The sequence below is a fragment of the Mustela putorius genome, unplaced genomic scaffold (assembly GCF_011764305.1).
Source record: "Mustela putorius furo isolate JIRA1106 unplaced genomic scaffold, ASM1176430v1.1 tig00000129_pilon_pilon_pilon, whole genome shotgun sequence".
NCBI classification, from domain to species: Eukaryota; Metazoa; Chordata; class Mammalia; order Carnivora; family Mustelidae; genus Mustela; species Mustela putorius.
The window spans coordinates 32978224-32999886 of record NW_025421290.1 but is presented as its reverse complement, the minus strand read 5'-3'; the positions used below and the strand labels follow the sequence as shown (position 1 = coordinate 32999886).

Genomic DNA, 21663 nt, shown 5'->3' with positions numbered 1-21663 from the left:
CCTCTGCGGTACATATTATTATCCACATTTTACACTTTGCAGAACTGCAGTAGAGTATACTAAAGAATCTGAGGTCTTTTTCTTCTCTGATTGAAATCCTGCTCTCATACCACTCTGTGGCTTTCACCAAGTTATTTAACATTTCTGTATCTCAGATCATCATGTTTAAAATGGGGTTAATAATATTACCTAACTCATAGGGCTGTTAGGAAGGAGTAATATAATGTACTTTTATAGTGCTTGCCATAGTGAGTGCTGTGTAGATGTTTGTTATTTCAGTTTAGAAGCTTGTTTTATTAGCCTGGGATCTCCAAAGAAAGAGAATCAAGAGGAGCTGTATACATATATAATGAGACTGGAGACAGACAGACACAGACAAATTGATTTTACTATAAGGAACTGGCTCATCGGTAATAGAAGCTGAGAAATATAAGATATACAGTGAGAAAGGTGGAAACACAGGAAAGATGATATGGTTCCAGTCTCAGTCTAAAGGCATGAGAATGAGGAGACCCACTGTGTAAGTAAGTTCCAGTCTGAGTCCAAAGGAGAAGAACAGTGTCACAACTTGAAGGTAGGCAGAGAGAAAGAATTATTTCTTATGCAGCCTTTGATTCTATTCAGGTCTTCAACAAATTTGATGACGTCCATCTACATTATGGAGGGCAGTCTACTTTTCTCAGTTGATGATTCAAATAAAAATCTCATCCAGAAACACCCTCACAGACACACTCAGAATAATGCTTAATCCAGCTCAGGATAAGAGGTATGTAACCTACAATGGCAGAAATATTAGATTGGCAGAAGACCTATCCACAGAGATCTGGAGGGTCAGAAAGGACTGGCATGATATATTCAGAGCACTAAATGAGAAAAATATGCAGCCAAGAATACTATATCCAGCTAGACTGTCATTGAAAATAGAAGGAGAAATAAAAACCTTCCAGGACAAACACAAACTAGAAGTATTTGCAAACATGAAACCAGCCCTACAGAAAATATTGAAAGGAGTCCTCTAAGCAAAGAGAAAGCCTAGAAGTAACATAGACCAGAAGGGAACAGAGACAATATACAGTAACAGTCATCTTAGAGGCAATACAATGGCACAAAATTCATATCTTTCAATAGTTAGCCTGAATGAAAATGGGCTAAATGCCCTGAATCAAAAGACACAGGGTATCAGACTGGATAAAAAATAAGACCCATTGATATGCTATCTTTAAGAGACTCATTTTAAACCCAAAAAACCTTCAGATTTAAAGTGATGGGGTAGAAAATAATTTACCATGCTAATGGACATCAAAAGAAAGCTGGAGTGGCAATCCTCTTATCAGACAAATTTGATTTTAAACCAAAGACTATAAGAAGAGATGAGGAAGGACACTATATCATATAAAGAGTCTGTACATCAAGAAGATCTAACGATTTTAATTATCTCTACCCCTAACAAGAGAACAGCCAATTATATAAGCTAATTATTAAAAAAAAATGAAATAAACACATTGACAATAATACAATGATAGTAGGAGACTTTAACACACTCCTCAGTGAAATGGACAGATCATCTAAGCCAAAGATCAACAAGGAAATAAAAGCTTTAAATGATACACTGGACCAGATGGACATCACAGATATATTCAGCACATTCTATCCCAAAGAAACAGACTACACATTCTTTTCTAGGGCACATGGTACATTCTCAAGAATAGATCACATCCTGGGTCACAAATCAGGTCTCAACCAGTACCAAAAGTCTAAAATCATTCCCTGCATGTTTTCAGACAACAATACTTTGAAACTAGAACTCAACCACAAGAGGAAAGTTTGAAAGAACTCCAATACATGGAGGCTAAAAAGCATCCTACTAAAGAATGAATGGATCAACCAGGAAACTAAAGAATAATTTTTTTTAAAAATATGGAAACTAATGCAAATGAAAACACAGCTGTTCAAAAACATTGGGATGCAGGAAAAGTGGTCCTTAAGAGGAAAGTATATAGCTATACCAGCCTTTCTCAAGAAATAAGAAATGTCTCAAATACACAACCTAACCCTACACCTAAAGGAGCTAGAGAAAGAACAGCAAAGAAAGCCTAAACCCAGCAGGAGAAGAGAAATAATAAGGATCAGAACAGAAGTCAATGAAATAGAAACAAAAAGAATGGTAGAACAAATCAGTGAAAGTAGCAGCTGGTTCTTTGAAAGAATTTATAAGATTGGTAAACCCCTGGCCAGACTCATCAAAAAGAAAAGACAAAGGACCTAAATAAAATCATGAATGAAAGAGGAGATATCACAACCAACACCAAACAAATACAAACAATTATAAGAACATATTATGAGCAACAAATTTGCCAGCAAATTTGACAATCTGGAAGAAATAGGTGCATTTCTAGAGACGTTTAAACTACCAAAACTGAACCAGGAAGAAATAGAAAACCTAAACAGACTCATAGCCAGTAAGGAGATTGAAGCAATCATCAAAATTCTCCCACAAAAAAGAGCCCAGGGCCAGGCAGCTTCCCAGGGAATTCTATCAAACATTTAAAGAAGAATTAATACCTATTCTGAAACTGTTCCAAAAAATAGAAATGAAAGGAAAACGTCCAAACTCATTTTATGAGGCCAGCATTACCTTGATCCCCAAACCAGACAAAGACCCTATGAATACCCTTGATGAACATGGATGTCAAAATTTTCATGAAGCTGCTAGCCAATGGGATCCAACAGTACATTAAAAGAATTATTCACCACATCAAGTAGGATTTCCTAGGCTGCAAGGTTGGTTTAACATCTGCAAATCAATCAATGTGATACATACATTAATTTAAAAAAAAGAACAAGAACCATATGATACTCTCAATAGTTGCAAAAAATGCATTCAACAAAGTGCAACATTTTTATTGATTAAAATTCTTTACAGTGTAGGGATAGAGGGTATATACCTCAATATCATAAAAGTCATCTATGGAAAACCCACAGCAAATATCATTCTCAGTGGCAGCTTTTCCCCTAAGGTCAGGAACACGGCAGATATCTCTATTACCACTGCTCTTCAACATAGTACAAGAAGTCTGAGCCTCAGCAATCAGACAACAAAAAGAAATAAAATGCATCCAAATCAGCAAAGAAGTCAAACTCTCACACTTTGCAGATGATATGATACTTTATGGTAAAAAACAAAAGACTCCACCCCAAAACTACTAGAACTCATACAGGAATTTAGTAAAGTGTCAGGATATATAATCAATGGACAGAAATCAGTTGCATTTCTATATACCAATATCAAGACAGACGAAAGAGAAATTAAGGAGGTGATCCCATTTATAATTGCACCCAAAACCATAAGATACCTAGGAATAAATCTAACCAGAGAGGCAAAGAATCTGTGCTCAGAGAACTATGGAATACTCATGAAAGAAGTTGAGGAAGACACAAGGAAATGGAAAAATGTTCCATGCTCATGTATTGGAAGAACAAATATTATGAAAATGTCTATGCTGCCTAGAGCAATCTACACATTTAATGCAATCCCTATCAAAATACCATCAACTTTTTTTGAAGAAATGGAACAAATACTCCTAAAATTATTTTTAGGATTAGAAAAGACTCCAAATAGCTAAAGGAATGTTGAAAAAGAAAACCAAAGCAGTGTATACACACACACACACACACACACACACAGAAGAATATTATACAGCCAACAGAAAATGACGTGGATGGAACTGGAGGGTATTATGGTAAGCGAAATAAGTCAATCAAAGAAAGATAATTATCATGTGATCTCACTGATATGAAGAATTTGAGAAACAAGAGAGAGGATCATAAGAGGGGGGGGGGAATGAAATAAGACAAAACCAGAGATCAAGATTAAGATAAGAGACCCTTAATCTCAGGAAACAAACTAAGGGTTACTGGAGTGGAGGGGGTGTGGGAGGAACAGGGTGACTGGGTGATGGACACTGGGGAGGGTATGGGCTCTGGTGAGCACTATGAATAGTGTAAGACTGATGAATCACAGACCTGTACCCCTGAAACAAATAATACATTATATGTTAATTAAAAACAAATAATTTTTAACCAAATATCGGGGCACTCCATAGTCCAGTCAACAAATAAAATTAACTATCACACTGTTCATACAAATATAATTTTTTTTTACTTGACTCTCCTTTTCTCTAAATCCTTTAGCAATTAAAAATGCTAATCAAGAATATTATACATACACATCTACCAGTATGGCTAAAATTTAAAAGACTGATAATACCAGGTCCTGGTGGGGATGTGGAGTTAACCGGAATTCCCATTCATTACTGGTAAGAGTGAACATGGCACAATCATTTTGGAAACTAGCAGTTTCTATTGTAGTTAAGATTGCATTTACCTATAATCCATAAATCCCAATCCTAGGTATTTACCCAAGAGCAACAATTGTATATGTCCATGAAAAGATTTGTATGTGATAATGTTGGTGAGGATGTGGAGAAAAGGGATCCTCTTACTTGACTGGTAGAAACGCAAGCTGGTGCAGCTACTCTGAAAACCAGTACGAAAGTTCCTAAAAAAATTAAAAATAGAGCTACCCTATAACCCAGCAATTGCACTAGTAGGTATTAACCCAAAGATACAAATGTAATGATCCAAAGGGCATTTGCACCCAAAGTTTATAGCAGCAAAGTCCACAGTAGTTAAACTATGAAAAGACCCCAGATGCCTATCAACAGATGAATGAATAAAGAAGATGTGGTGTACACACACACACACACACACACACACCATGGAATATTATTCAGCCATCATAAAAAAGAAATCTTTCCATTTCCAACAGCGTGGAAATGGAACCAGAGGATATTATGCTAAGCAAAACAAGTCAATCAAAGAAAGACAATTATCATGTCATTTCATTCATATGCGGAATTTAAGAAACAAAACAGGAGTATAGAAGAACGGAGGGAAAAATCAAACAAGACACAATCAGAGAGGGAGGCAGACCATAAAAAACCCTTAATCCTAGGAAATTGAGAGTTGCTGGAGGGGATGGGAGCTTTAATCTTAATGGCCCCAAACTGGAAAAATATCAACTGCAGAAGAATAAAGAAGGTGCACATATTCATAATTAGCAATAAAAGAAACAACTGATGGGTGAAACAATGTGGACAAATCTCAGAAACATTATACTGAACAAAAGGAGCCAGACAGAAAATCGGTGGCTATTGTGTGATTACATTTATGTGAAGTTAATAAAAAGAAGCAATTGTGGTGGCAGAATTCAGAAGAGTGGGTTATTTTCTGAGAGGGGTGGAGTTAGTAATTGGAGAGGGGCACATGGGAACTTTCTGGGATGATGGAGATAGTCTATATATTTAAGTTTTGTTGAAAAAGCAGTTGTACTTTGTGTTTTCAAGTTTTTCTTTAAATTTCAGTTAGTTAACATACAGTGTAATATTAGCTTCAGGTGTACAATGCAGCATTTCAGCACTTGCAAATACCACCCAGGGCTCACCACAAGTGCACTCCTTAATCACATCATCTATTTAACCCATCCTCCGCCACCTCCCCTCTGGTAACCGTCAGTTTGTTCTCTACAGTCAAGAGTCTATTTCTTGGTTTTCCTCTTTCTCTCACTCTATTTTTATCCCTATTGCTAATTTGTTTTTTTTTTTCCTCAAATTCCACATAGGATTGAAATCATATGGTATCTGTCTTTCTCTGACTGACTTATTTTGTTTAGCATAATACTCCCTAGCTCCATCCATTTTGTTGCAAAGGGCAATATTTAATTCTTTTATGGCTGAGTAATATTCCATTTTTGTGTGTGTGTATATATAAATGTATGTATCTGTGTATATATATATACGTATATATGTGTGTATGTATGTGTGTATTTGCATGGATATGTATATGCATGTGTACACATATGTATATGTGTGTATATATAAATGTATGTGTGTGTATGCATGTATGTATACATACATGTATGTATATATTCATCAGGTGATGGACACTTGATCTGTTTCCATAATTCAGCTATGGTGGATAATGCTGATAAACATCTGGGAGTATGTATCCCTTTGAATTAGTATTTTTGTATTCTTTGGGTAAGTACCAAGTAGTGGAATTACTGGATCCTAAGGTAGTTCTATTTTTAATTTTTCAAGGAAGTCCCATGCTGTTTTCTATAGTGGCTGCACCAGTTTGCATTCCCACCAACAGAGCAAGAGGATTCCCTGTTCTCCAATATCCTCACCAGTACCTCTTTTTTCTTGCATTGATTTTAGCCATTCTGACAGGTGTAATATCTCATTGTAGTTTATATTTGTATTTTCCTGATGCTGAGTGATGCTGAGTATTGTTTCATGTGGGTATTGGCTATCTGTTTGTCTTACTTCAGAAAAATGTCTATTCATGTCTTCTGCCCATTTTTTAGCTGCATTATGTTTATAGTTTTTATAAGTTCTTTACCTATTTTAAATATAAATCCTTTATTGGTTATGTCATTTGCATATATATATCTCTTCTCCCACTCAGTAGGTTGCCTTTTAGTTTTGTTGATTGTTTCCTTCACTATAGAGAAGAATTTATTATTTTGTTTTACTTGCCTCAGGAGACATACTAGAAAGAAGTTGCTACATATAATGTCAAAGAAGTTACTGCCTGTGTTCTCTTCTAATATTATGGTTTCAGTTCTCACATTTAGTTAGGTCTTTAATCCATTTTGAATTTATTTTTGTTTATGGTATAAGAAAGTGGTCCAGTTTTCCCAAAAGCTTTTGTTGAAGAAACATTTGTTTTCTTTCTTTTTTTTAAATTATGTTCAGTTAGCCACTGTATAGAATTAGTTTTCGATGTAGTGTTCAATGATTCATTAGTTAGGTATAACATGTGTTTTCTCATTGGATATTCTTTCTTTCCTTGTCAAAGATTAATTGGCCATATACTTGTGGGTTTATTTCTGGATTATCTATTCTGTTCCATTGATCTATGTGTCTATTTTTGTTCTAGTACCATACTGTTTTGATTACTACAGTTTTATAACTTGAATTCCAGAATTGTGATTATTTTTTCAAGGTTACTTTGGCTATTCAGGGTCTTTTGTGGTTACATACAAATTTTAGGATTATTTGTTCTAGTTCTAAACTATTAAACCATAGTTCAATGGTTTAAAATATCATCAGTATTTTTAAAAGGGTGGCATTGAATGTGCACATTGCTTGAGTAGTATAGACATTTTAATAATATTGACTCTTCTGATCCATGAGTATAGAATGTCTTTCCATTTCTTTTTGTCATCTTCAATTTCTTTCATCAGCGTTTTATAGTTTTCAGAGTTAGGTCTTTCACAACTTTGGTTAGGTTTATTCCTATATATCTTATTGGTTTGATGCAATTGTAAATGGGACTGATTCCTTAATTTCTCTTTCTGCTGCTTCATTATTGGTGTATAGAAATGCAACAGATTTCCGTACATTGATTTTGTACCCTGCAACTTTACTGATTTGTTTATCAGTTCTGGCAATTTTTGGGTGGAGTCTTTCAGGTTTCCAATTTATAGTATCATGTCATCTGCAAATAGTAAAAGTTTTACTTCTTCCTTGCTAATTTGGATGCTTTTTATTTTTTTGTTTTCTGATTGCTGTGGGTAGGACTTTCAGTTCTACGTTGAATCAAAGTGGTGAGAGTGGATATCCCTCTCTTGTTCCTGACCGTAGAGGAAAAGCTCTCAGTTTTTTCCCACTGAGGAAATTTTATTTACACTCTGGGTTTTCATAGATGACCTTTATTATGTTGAGGTATGTTCCCTCTAAACCTGCTTTGTTGAGGGTCTTTATCATGAATGGATGTTCTAGTTTGTCAAATGCTTTCTCTGCATCTATTGAAATGACCATATGGTTATTGGGGCACCTGTGTGGCTCAGTGGGTTTAAGCCTCTGCCTTTACCTCAGGTCATGATCTCAGGGTCCTGGAATCAAGCCCTGCATCAGGCTCTCTGCTCTGCAGGGATCCTGCATCCCCCCTCTCTCTCTACCTGCCTCTCTGCCTACTTATGATCTCTGTCAAATAAATAAATAAAATCTTAAAAAAAAAGAATCATATAGTTCTTATCCTTCCTTTTATTAATGTCATAGATCACGTTCATTGATTTGCAAATATTGAACCACCTTTCAACCCAGGAATAAGTCCCATTTGATTGTAGTGAATGATTTTTTAATGCATTGTTGCATTTGGTTTGCTCATATTTTATTGAGAACTTTTGTATCTATGTTCATCAGGGCTGAACATTGTTCTCTTTTTTAGTGGTATCTTTATCTAGTTTTGGTATCAGGATAATGCAGGCCTCATAGAATGAATTTGGAAGTTTTCCTCCTTTTTCTATTTTTTGGGAATAGTTTGAGGAGAATAGGTATTAATACTTTTTGAAATGGTTGGTAGAATCTGCCCATGAAGCCATCTGCTCCTCAATTTTTGTTTATTGGGAGGATTTTGATTACTGATTCAATTTCTTTGCTGCTTATCAGTCTGTTCAAATTTTCTATTTCTTCCTGTTTCAGTTTTGGTAATTTATACATTTCTATGAATTTATCCATTTCTTCTAGGTTGCCCAATTTGTTGGCATTTAGTTTTTCATAATATTCTCTTATAATTGTTTTTATTTCTGTGGTGCTGGTTGCTGTTTCTCTTCTCTCATTTGTGATTTTATTTGTTTAAATCCTTTCTCTTTTCTTTTTGATAAGTCTGGATAGAGGTTTATCAATTTTATTAATTTTTTCAAAGGATCAGCTCCTGGTTTCATTGATCCATTATACTGGTTTTTTGTAATTTCTATATTATTTATTTCTGTTCTAATGGGCATTATTTACTCCCTTCTGCTGGCTTTAGGCTTCATTATTGTTCTTTTTCTAGCTCCTTTAGGTGGTAAGTTTAGGTTGTTCATTTGAGATTTCCCTCACTTGTTGAGGTAGGCCTATATTGCTACAAACTTCCTTTTTAGAACTGCTTTTGCTATATCCCAAAGGCTTTAGGCTGTTATATTTTCATTTTCTTTGTTTCTATATAGTTTCAAATTTCCTTTTTGATTTCCTGGTTGACCAGTTCCTTGTTTCCTAGCATGTTATTAAACCTCCATGCATTTGTGGTTTTTCCAGACTTTTTCTTGTGCTTGACTTCTAGTTTCATAGTGTTGTTGTCGAAAAGGTACATGGATGGGGACAGCCCTTATTTTGATCCAGGTCCTGGTCATGCAAATACACATTTAAGTATATAAGTATACATTTAAAGATGTGTGTATCTTACTTGATGTAAATTACAAAAATTATCCCAAATAATGAAATACAAAAAGTATCCCAAATAATGAAATAAAACCAAATTTTATTATATATATGTACATATACATATATAAATATACATATGTAAATATATTAATATATTATATATATTACATATTATGTATTATGTATAATACATATGTATATGTATTTATATATATTAATATATATTTACATATGTGTGTGTATATATATATATATATATTTAATCTGGAGAACTAAACCAAATGCCATGATAGAAACTCTAGCACAGATGGCCTAAGCTAGATAATTTCCATACAGCCAAACCTGTCAAGCCATTGCTTGAGTTTCTAAGTCTAAAATCACAAAAGTTAAAGCCCAAATGGGAATTAACTATCTCAAAATGATGATTCATTGCTGCCTTTGGAATCTGGTGGTCTGTTGCAATATCATATCTTGAGTTTTAGGCATCACCTGGTATTTTTGTATTATTTATAAATAATTCAGCAGGAACACTGACTAGAATGCCATTCTACTATTGAAACAAAATCACAGATAGCATAGATTAAAATTTTTTCATATTTAAAAATACAGTCTATATGTAGCATAAAGAGTCCCAAATGTTTGACTGCATGATCCTTCTGGATCTACATTCGTGACTTTAATTCCTCTGCTTGCTACATTCCTCATATTCACCACAGCATATATATTTAAAAAAAAAATACACAATAGTACAAAAGATTCACCGATGAGAATCTTCTCAGCAAAGTTAAAAACAGTAGGCAAATGATAAATGTCATATTAATATTGTCCATTTTATAATCTACAGTTTCACAGTAAGTATCTGGATTATTTGTACCAATTTATTTTTCTACTACCGGTACTTTTTTTGGTAATGTTGACTAGACCAGTGTTGTATACTTGACACATTTCAGTGAAATATTGGTTGATTGACTGACACAAGTATTTAATACTAAAGGAGGCCTTTGAAATGCAAATGAGGATATTAAACAAACAAGGTCGGTGCAGAATCACAAAATATTCTCAGCCTGATTGCCCAGAGACTAAAAATGTCACACACATATGGCAGGTTGGTGTTTCTGGCCCACACAAGCTTAGCCATGGCAAAGAAGATCAACCATGCTTCTCAACCCAGGAAAATTCAGTCATGTTCATCCATTCATACTTTACATTCTTTAATAAATAGGGGCTGTAGTGGGAAACATGCAGCATTGATCAACTAAAACTCACACCCACAAGTGCACACATACATACACACTATGTATTTATGATTCCAGAGAACTTGTACAAAACAAAATGTTGGAATGTTGATTCGATTTACATGCTCCTAAAGTTTCAGTGAAATGAGCCGATAATCATGTGGAAAATGTAATAGCACAAATTGTTCTTGTTGGAACATAGAGAACTGTCTGTTCTCTTTGCTAGCATTAACCAGGTTTCCCTCCCTCTTTCTATGGCAAGAAAAAAAGACAGTTCTTAAAATTGGATCTTATTCTGCAAATCTTGAAGTCAGTTCAGGGGCACTTCACAAGCATTGCTAGTTCTGCATTGTATCTTCTAAATGCAGACATTTGGCAAGTCCAAAAGAAATATTTGATTCTAAGTCGTACCCTCATTGATCATCCTTTGTTAAATAAGTCATAGAAAAATAAATTAAATTGCATCAGCAGCTTAAGTATATATATATATTTTTAAAGATTTTATTTACTTATTTGACAGACAGAGATCACAAATAGGCAGAGAGGCAGGCAGAGAGAGAGGAGGAAGCAGGCTCCCTGAGGAGCAGAGAGCCCTACTCGGAGCTCAATCCCAGGACCCTGGGATCATGACCTAAGCCGAAGGCTGAGGCTTTAACCCACTGAGCCACCCAGGTGCCCCTCAGCAGCTTAAATATTGATTCTCTCTTAAATATTTATTATAAAATACATTTACTATTATAAATATTTATTATTAAATATTTGTTCTTTCCATATGCTAAAGCCAACTTGTTTAACTACTACATGTATATGCTTCACTTAGGATATAAAACTATAAACTTTTTTCCCCAATGTATGTGATGCCTGCCTTCATCATTAATAGTAAATACTGTTACTAATAGTAAATACTGTTACTACTCATATGAGGTACATTTTCTGTTTTTTCATTTATAGTAGAGAGCATAATCATGGCCTTCTCATTTTGAGCATCAAAAGCAAATAAAAAACAGAGCCTCTTCAGTCCCTAGTATATTTCCATATGAAATAACTACTACTTTGATGCTGATTCTTTGGATAATAGCATAACACCTTGAAGCTTTTCTGATGTTTTTGTCAACAGAATATATACTTAGGTACGTATTCTTCCTTTTCCACAAATATTCAAAACTTATTCTGAAAGAAAAATAAAATATTCTAGCCAAATAATCACATCATTTGCCTTTCCTCTCTCCCATCTGCTCTTAAGGCAGCAGCGATTACAGTGTTACAAGATTCTTTGAAAATGCAGACAATGGAAAGAACATCCAGCTGCTCACTCCTATGGGAACGGACAGAGAAACAGGTTGATAATAACCACTTATCAGTTAGCTCTAGCTACCAAGTGACTGCCTAACAAAACAACCATGAAACCTCCATAACCTTTAGGTCTCATGCCTCTTGGGTCAGCTAGGGATCAACAAGACATCCATACGTTACAATAACTTATTCTCCATGACCCTCAGCAAATAAACATGCTATCTTTATTATTTAATTAGCTAGATACCACTACCAGTCAATTATTTTTGCTCTTTATTTGAAGAGAAATAGGTACTTTGGAGAAAACTCTTCCTACATGTTTTCATAATGTTGATCGGCTAATAACATTTTAAAAGTGGGGAAGAAAGTGAAGGAAGGGTTAAGCTAACATGTGGTGAATTTTAGAGTTGCAGCTAAGATGATTTATACCCATTTACATTTTTTAAGTCACTAATGGGTTTATTTTTCCAGATAGTATATACATTACTATGAATATATCCAGGTAAAACGTATAAGCTGCTAAACTGAAATGGCAATTTTTTATGATCAATTGCTATTCTGATAATTCATTCTTTCAACATTATTGAAATCAGTCTTCTGTCTTGGGCTACATTATAATCATCATGATATTAACTAAGTGCATCCAATAATTGATCATTTATTTTCATCTTAGGCTGGGATGCCTAGCATTTCCCCTTTCACTTTTGTTTAGGATTGATTGTGCATAGTATATCATTAGTAAGACAGTGGTTCTGAGACCCATTATCCTCCTTGGTCTATTTGTATTGGTGGGCTTTCTTGGGTGAAGAATCAGGCTGAAAAGAATGAGCAAAATGTTAGCATGTCCAAACATTTTTGTCTTGTAAAACATGTTGTGCTGTGTAGAGGATGAAAAAACATCTTTTCCTACCCTTCTAGCTTTTCAGCTATGGCTCCATAATCAAAAAGAGATTAACAAGGGAAAGGCATACCAACTTATTTTATGTAAGTTTTACGTGACCTGGGAGCATTTATTTAGGAAGAAAGGCAGTTGAAAAAATAACTAAACCTGTGCATTTGTATGCTAGGTTGGATAAAGAATGGAAAGTGGTGATGAAATGTCATAGGACAAAGGGGTGTAAGATAAGGATGACAAACTGGGGGAAATATAGCAAGGCCTGTTTGTTCAGATTCCTCCTTAGCATCCTACTGTCTTCAGAAATAAGGTTGCTCCTTTCTTCTGGGTACAGAGAAGGAACGTCTCCTAAGAGAGTCTTGTGACCAGCTTCAGCAGGGGAGAGGGGTCAGCGAGTTGTTTCTGAACCTGCTGTTTCTCGGATGCCTCCAGCTTAAAATATTCGGCAAACCAAGCTGTCATATTTTGGGGTAACTCGTTCTGAACCCCATTATTCTCCCATCTGAAATTTCCCCCCCAAAGTTTGACAGTCCAGAAACTTAGTTGGTAGATCATCCCATATCCCAGTGAGCCAATCTCTGAATCCCACGACTAGGTCAGTCCTACAGATTGTTTCATTTCAGAAGGCAGTGATAGGGATGGGAGTAAGGTACCCACCTAAGTTAGGCTTCTAATGGTGTTCATAATCAGGCATTTAATGAGAGACATTTCTGAGGAAATAGAAGTAAAAAGTTAATGGTTCCAACAAACTATAAATTCAGTTTTTGAATCCAATCCGTCAAGATTTCTAGATGGTAGGCTCAAAGCATCTTTAAGTAACATAGTTAGGACAGGCAGTAAATGATTAATAAAATTTTGGTTTGTAGTTTGAGTATCTCTGGTGATAGTGTTGGAGATTCTGGTGAAATTTTTGAGTGACCTACCGCCAAAGGTATAAAGAGCGCCCATACATGATCTGTTATTGTGACTCCCTAAAAGTGTTTATCATCATCCAGCTTCAGCTTATAGGACTTTGGGAAATAGTTTCCTTTCTGGTGATGCCAACTCAGGAAGATGAGAGAAATGTTGGCTACATTAACAACTGACAAAATGCAAAAATGGCAGGATCTGATTTAAAGGAGATGAAAAATGGCTCAAAGATAATGAACATTTACAATGGCAAATAGTACTGTTTCACTGAAACATTTTTCTCTACAGTCACCTCCATTTCTACCAAAGATAATCCAAGGCTATTTTTATTTGCAAAAATAAATCTAATCTTATTAAACTTGGCCTAACTATTTGAGTGTAACAAGAAAAAGCAGCTGGTTATATACGTTCTTTTTAAAAGTCTGTTTTGCAGGGATCCTCTCAAAAAACTCAGTTAGTTCAGAGAATATTATTTAGAATTTGATTTGGGGAAATTTGTCAAAAATGTCAAAAGATTTGAACACTTAATTAAATAAGATCCTGGTCATCTATTTAGCCAAAGTGACAATAAAACATTTTATAGGCAAATACAGAAGGTTACATAGTTGTAAACAAAACCCTCTGCTCTTTTAGTATTAAGAAAGTTAGGTTTTCTTAAGTAATCAAAAGACCTTATAAAGACAACATGAAGCATAGGAAATTACTTTGATAAAACACAGAATCTTTGTTTCCTAGGCAACTTTCTTAATAGGTAACCAATTACTTGCATATGCTGGCAGGCAAAAAGCCAAGCAAGGCTCTCAGGACACCAAACAAAACAAAAAACCCAAACAAGCAGGAAAGAAATAGCTGTCCCTGGAGAAAAGGATCAATAAACAATAGGTACTCAAAACTAAAGTCACAAGTGTCACAATCCAAATAACTAATTCTTACAAATTTTTTTTCCTGCTCACCTGAATTTGGAAAGGAAAGGGCAAGGAGAAATGTCTCCGTTCCTCTCTTGACTAAACACTAAGATAGAGATGGAAGACATTGACATGTTAAGAATTCTTACCTTCTGGGGCACCGTGGTGGCTCAGTGTGTTAAGCCTCTGCCTTTGGCCCAGGTCATGATCTCAGGGTCCTGGGATTGAGCCCCGCATTGGGCTCTCTGCCCAGTGAGGAGCCTGCTTCCCCCTCTCTCTCTGCCTACTTGTGATCTCTCTCTGTCAAATAAATAAATAAAATAAAATAAAAAGAATTCTTACCTTCTACTGGCTTTCTGTCAGTTGTCCCAGACCTCAATTGCAGTGTCCAAGGTGAGGGCAGTGTTCCAGCCTTTTACTATCCAATCCCAATCACCAGAAACTGTAGGGGAGGAAAATAATGTGTTTTTCCTTCTACCCTGCTAGTTCCTCAGCTGGGGTTTTGTAATAAAAGACAGATTAACAAGAGAAACACATAAAAATCTATTTACTATAATTTGTATGTGTCACAGAGGCTTTTGCAAAGAAATGAAGACATAAAGAAGTGATTAAACCTCAGCATTTTTATGCTAGCTTGATGAAGAATGGAAAGTCATGGAAAAACATGATAGAACCAAAGGGTATGAATTAAGGGTAATGAACTGGAGGAAGTTTTGCAAGGTTTGTTCATTCAGGTTTCTTTGGTATTTTCAGAGATAAAGCTATAAGGCAGGGCGTCTCTCACATGAGGGTCTTATGATTTGTTTCAGAAGAGAAGAGGAATCAGAGAGTTCTTCCTACACCTCCCATTTCTCAAATACCTCCAGCTTAAAATGTTCAATATGCTAAGTTACTGTGGTTTGGGTTACTGTACCCTGAACTCCATTATCTGTAACTTAGTAGTAGGGAAAAATCTTTGTGTTTATGTGTGTCAAAGAGAGAGAATTCAAGAAACATGGATTATATATATCAGAAATTAATATATTGGGAAAGGATATAAATGTTATTTGAATCTTTAATCTTTTACTCAAATTCTATTAAATTGCATTTAGATGGATTTCTGTTCCAAGTCAGACTTCTTAGATACCATTGTAAACTTACTCTAATTTTCTTCTCAATTAAATAGGTCATTTTCTTCTAAACACAGAATAAATGCCCTAATGTTTAATCAATGAAAGTTACAAATTAGGTCCACATTACCTACAAGCAATATGTGGCATCTTATGATTAAGTATGCCCTCAAGATCCATGTCTTATGACATGCTTTATACATAGGACTACCTTTGAGCTTGAGAAACTCAATCTCCTTGGGTGATACCCAACAGGTGTGTATTTTATCCTTTGTTTTCCTTTGGCATGGCCCAATTTTCCTGAGAGATTTTAATCAAATGACTGTTGTTCTTTTTTTTTTAACTACAGAATCTGGACCAACAGCTTTTAATCAATCCAATTAAGGGAATTTAAGTGGGAGACCTATGAGGAAGAGTGGGTAATTTATAGGACTTGAATTTTTTAAATGATATTAAAGGAACAGTGAGTTTCATGCTGAAACACCAAGAGCTAACAATTTACACTGTCACCATTCACATCACCTCCCCTCCCTCAAGTTAATAGATCCTTATATAAATTAATTTGGTCTTGCTGATGCACTGATTAGGCTAATTGCAGATATATTTCTTTTTATTATTATTATTATTATTTTTAACCCTTTCCTATTTCTCCCCGAATTCCTTGTTGTTGATAATTTTTAAAATTAGCATATAATGTATTCTTTGTTTCAGGGGTACAGGTCTGTGATTCATCAGTCTTACACAAATGACAACACTCACCATAACACACAGTCTTCCCAATCTCCATTACCCAGCCACCCATCCTTCCCAACCCCTTCACCTCCAGCAACCCTCAATTTATTTCCTGATATTAAGAGTCTCTTATGGCTTGTCTCCCTCCCTGGTTTCATTTTGTTTCATTTTTCCCTCCTTTCCCCTATAATTCTGTCTTGTTTTTCAAATTCCTCATATCAGTGAGATCATATGATAATTGTCTTTCCCTGATTGGCTTATTTCACTTAGCATAATACCCTCTAGTTCCATTCATATTGTTGCAAATGGCAAGATTTCCCTTTTGATGGCTGTATAGTATTCCTCTGTGTGTGTGTGTGTGTGTGTGTGTGTGTGTGTCTATGTGTGTGTTGTGTATCACATCTTTATCCATTCATCTGTCAATGGACATCCAGGCTCTTTCCATAGTTTGGCTATTGTGGACATTGCTACTATAAACAATCAGGTGCATGTGCCCCTTCAGATCACTACATTTGTATCTTTAGGGTAAATACCCAGTAATGTTACTGCCGGGTTGTTGGGTAGCTCTATTTTCAACTTCTTGAGGAACTTCCATACTGATTTCCAGAGTGGCTGCACCAGCTTGCATTCCCACCAACAGTGTAGGAGGCTTCCCCTTTCTCCACATCCTCATCAACTATTGTTTCCTTGTTAATTTTAGCCATCCTTGCTGGCGTAATATGATATCTCATTGTGGTTTTGATTTGTCTTTCCCTGATGCTGAGTGATGGTGAGCACTTTTTCATGTGTCTGTTGGCCATTTGGATGTGTTCTGCCCATTTCTTGATTGAATTATTTGTTCTTTGGGTGTTGAGTTTGAGAAATTCTTCATAGATTTTGGATACTAGCCCTATATCTGATATGTCATTTGCAAATATCTTCTCCCATTTTGTAGGTTGTCTTTTGGTTTTGTTGACTATTTTCTTTGCTATGCAAAAGGTTTTTATCTTTTTTTTTTTTAAGGATTTTATGTATTTATTTGACAGAGAGAGATCACAAGTAGATGGAGAGGCAGGCAGAGAGAGAGAGGGAAGCAGGCTCCCTGCTGAGCAGAGAGCCCGATGCAGGGCTCGATCCCAGGACCCTGAGATCATGACCTGAGCCGAAGGCAGCGGCTTAACCCACTGAGCCACCCAGGCGCCCCAAAAGGTTTTTATCTTGATGAAGTCCCAACAGTTCATTTTTGCCCTGGCTTCCCTTGCCTTTGGTGATGTTTCTAGGAAGAAGTTGACTAGGAAGAATATGACTGTAAAAATGAAAAATGGAAAAATGAAAATTAAAAAAAGATTTTTAAAAAGGTATACATAAGATGTTGGTTAAATAAGAAAGAGGAAAATTTCAAAAAAAAAAATAGAAAAAGAAAAAACAAAGAAAATTTTAAAAATTTATCTTTGAGAGACTAAAATATCACTGAGGAAAACCCATGAATTCTATGTGCTGTATTACACTAGCGCTGGAGTTTTGTAGTTCTCATTGATTGGTAAACTTGATCTTGGCTGTATGTTCTTGCTGGTCTTCTGGCATAGGGGTCTGTTACAGTGATTCTCAAATGTCTTTGCCTGAGGTGGAATTGCACTGCTCTTGCCAGTGGACAGGCTAAGTAATCTGCTTGGGTGTGCTCTAGGTAGCTTTTGTTCCATGAATGCTTTCTATACAGCTTTGGAGGATGGGAATGAAGATGGTGGCCTCCCAATCTCCAGCCTTAGAGGAGCCGAGACCTCAGGGCCCCCCTCTTCAGTGAGCCCTCAGAGAAAAGCAGTCATCATGCCTGTCTTCCTGTTCTCTCACCACACTCCGAGCTCACCCAGCTGGTAACCCAGCATTTCTATCTCTGGTGCACAGACCGTTTGAAGTTTCCAAACCCAGCACATTCCTGCAGAGCACTCCTGCACTGCTCCTCCCAGTGGAGGAAGTAGGGGGGTCTCCCTGGACCTGCCACTTGTGGGGTCTCTGCTCAAAGAGTAGTGTGCCGGGGTGCCTGCGTGGCTCAGTGGATTAAGCCGCTGCCTTCGGCTCAGGCATGATCTCAGGGTCCTGGAATCGAGTCCCGCATGGGGCTCTCTGCTCAGCAGGGAGCCTGCTTCCCTCTCTCTCTCTGCCTGCCTCTCAGTCTACTTGTGATTTCTCTCTGTCAAATAAATAAATAAATAATCTTTAAAAAAAAAAAAAGAGTAATGTCCCAATTGTGCCACAGCTCATGGTTTATGGTAACCCCAAGTTGAGAGGCACCCCCCCAGCTCCATCTCTGCAGCCAGCCTCCCCACTCTGATATCTGGGAGCTCTGCCACATTTGGGCACCCCCAGTCTTTCTGTGACCCTGGAGGTCTTGAGACCACTGTCCCAGGGAGGATTCCACCCACCACTTAGCCACTGAAGCAATGTCCCTCACCAGAACAGACTTGTAATAGTTCTGATTTTGTGCTCCACAGTTCTGTCGCTTGCCAAGAACCGGCTGACAGAGGCTTCCTTCCCCACCCCACCGTAGTCTGTCTTCCCATATATTGCCTCAGATTCACTTCTCCACATGTCCTACCTTCCAGAAATTCTGTTCATAGAATTGTTGCTATTCTTTTCTTTGATCTCCTGCTGACTTTGTAGTTCTTCAGAATGGTGTAATCACTATCTAGCTGAATTCCTAGGAGCAGATGAAATTTAGGTCTCCCACTCCTCCGCCATCTTGCTCGTTCTTCCTGCATTTATATTTCTGGTTAGACAGACATGCTGTACCGGGTAAAAGGAACTGCTATAAATATTACCATTAGTAATGTGATGGTGAGGTGTTGGGGTGGGGAAGTGTTCTATAGTCTAGTAATTAGGTCTCAGTCTTTTAGTGAGCCTGTGCTCCAGACTCTGAACTTTATCAGTGTTTCTCAGTTTGTTTGTTTTTTTCCCCTTAAGTAGCACAGAACTGCTAGAGTGAATTGGAGTTGGGTATTGTCCCTACCCAGGTCAGTTAGGCTCTGGTTAATAGTGTCCCCTGAGGGCAGGCCTGGGTAAGCACTGTGTATTCTGGTATATTTCTAAATGATCCCTTTCCCTTTGCCAGAAACACAAGAGGATTTTTTTTTTCCTAATGCTTACCATTAGAATTGTTTGAGCTCCTGGAGGTAAATCTTACAAAACTGTGGAGGTTCCCTATGACTGTGTCCCCTGGAAATTTATCAACACTACGCCTCCAGCAATTCATCAATTCAGTATAGGTTTCCTACCCTGACACTGGTTCTCCCTGTGGTTGCCACACATCGGTCTCTGCCCTGGGAGTCTGGGACTCCCGTCATTTGCCTGGCTGTCTTGAGAACAGCAGTTTTCCCTGCATCTTCCGTTCGCCAAGAAGAGTTGTTCGGTTTTCAGTCTGTTCAGTCTGTTCAGCTTTTCACTTATTGTTAAGAGGGAGAGGGGACTTCCAGGCTTCCAGAACCAGAAACCAGAAGCTCCAAATGCATTTCAGTGACTGCAAAAATTAGTAGTTCAAAGAATTCAGAAATCAAGGAAATAGATAGTTGGGGGGGGGGACCAAAAACCCTGCAGCCTAGAGGAAACAGTTTTTAGTCTAGTGCCTTTAAATAAGGTAGTAAATAGATGATATATGATTGCCCATATTTATATGGCAAAACAGACCCAGGGAAAAGATGGTAAGTGTGGTGAGGTATTCTCTTTTTGCAAAGTGAGTTAGGACACCTTCTTTCCTATAGGATTCTATCAAGCAGTCACAATATCCACAAAAAGAAGTAAAAAATAGAACACTTCAGGATGCCTGGGTGGCTCAGTTGGTTAAGTGTCTGCCTTCAGTTCAGGTCATGATCCCATGGTCCTAGGATGGAGTCCTGCATTGGGCTCCCTGCTCAGCAGGGAGCCAGCTTCTTCTGCCTGCTGCTCCCCCTGCTTGAGCACATGCTCTCTCTCTCTTTCGCTGACAAATAAATAAAATCTTAAAAATAAGGGGGAATACCTTGGTGGACAAACATCTTTAAATTCATGAAAATGTCTTATTACCTATAAGGAAAATAATCTCAGCCTTCTGAAAAGTATCCAAAAAAGTCAACTGGAAGAAAAGCCACAACCTTTAAGTTGATTATGCAATAAAGATGTCACAAGAGAATTAGCTCCTTGTCAGTCAGTTATTTCCAAACAGTATCAAGTGAAGCATAAGATCAAGGTAATGATTTAAGAGAACTTTGGTTGGGAAAAAAGATTGTAACCATACCACTATTTTTAATCTTTAAGATATATCACATGCATTTAATGCTTTTAATATGTTCTTCATATTCTTCATATGTGTTCTAGTAGCATTCTAAGACATTTCCATTGACATGTGCATGATATGAATTCAGTAGTCCTAATAATCTTATGAATATGTTATATTGCTCACCAGTTAATAATGTGAATATGATGTTAAACAAGACATATGAGTTTATTGCAAATTCAAAGATCATGTTTGAAGTTTTATATTCTGCATTTGAATCTCATTCTCAATTCTTGTTTTGTTGGGGGAAAACTGTATGTTTGTTTTTCCTTGAGTATTAATCTTGTTGATTATGTATGATGGAATATGTATCATAAGGACCAGCATGCTTCTAATAATGTATGGTTCATAATTAAGGTGACTTATTATAAAAGTCCAATGATTAAAACTCTAATTGTGTAACTGTTATTTTCTTAGGAAGTTTACAGAGACTCATCTGAAAACCATTCCCAGTCATGCATTTTCAAATCTGCCCAATATTTCCAGGATGTAAGTCATTTTTTAATATAAATAAAAGTTTCCAACTGTGCCATGTTATTTTTTAAATGTGTTCTATAAAGACAAATACTTGATATATATTGTACTTGTATAACTCAATATCTACATCTCCAGTGTATGTAAAAATTTTATGTGCAAGATGTTTGTTTGATTTTGTGACATCTCTAATCCTAACTTCCTAACTGATTTATTAAACCTAATGCAAATTTAAATTAATTTGGTCTTGAAAATTTAATAATTCTCAATGTATTTTAATGTGTCTTGAGATGTGGCAAAACCTTAGCCAGGAATCTCCCCCATAAACAGATTTATATATCGAACTCTAGTCCATCTCTCTTATTTACCAATTCTTAGTTCACATTTTACCAGTAGGAAAATGTTTACCTTTTGTCAGAAATGTAGGTAATGATTTCAGACTTCTCTCATTTAAAAAAATAATAATAATAATAATAATTCTAAACCTTAGAAAATTTAATTGCTATATACTCAAGAGCAAGGATAAAAAGGATTTCCATATTGAGTTGACAAGAGTATAA

The 21663-nt window shown here is 36.3% G+C and overlaps 1 protein-coding gene across 1 annotated transcript in view; it reads left to right on the top strand.

The window, feature by feature from the left end:
* The window catches only part of TSHR (thyroid stimulating hormone receptor), a 166144-nt gene that overhangs the window by 70293 nt on the left and 74188 nt on the right, over positions 1 to 21663 (top strand). The window contains 1 exon segment of the mRNA XM_013057996.2: positions 21047 to 21118. Coding sequence (XP_012913450.1) covers positions 21047 to 21118 — 72 coding nt within the window.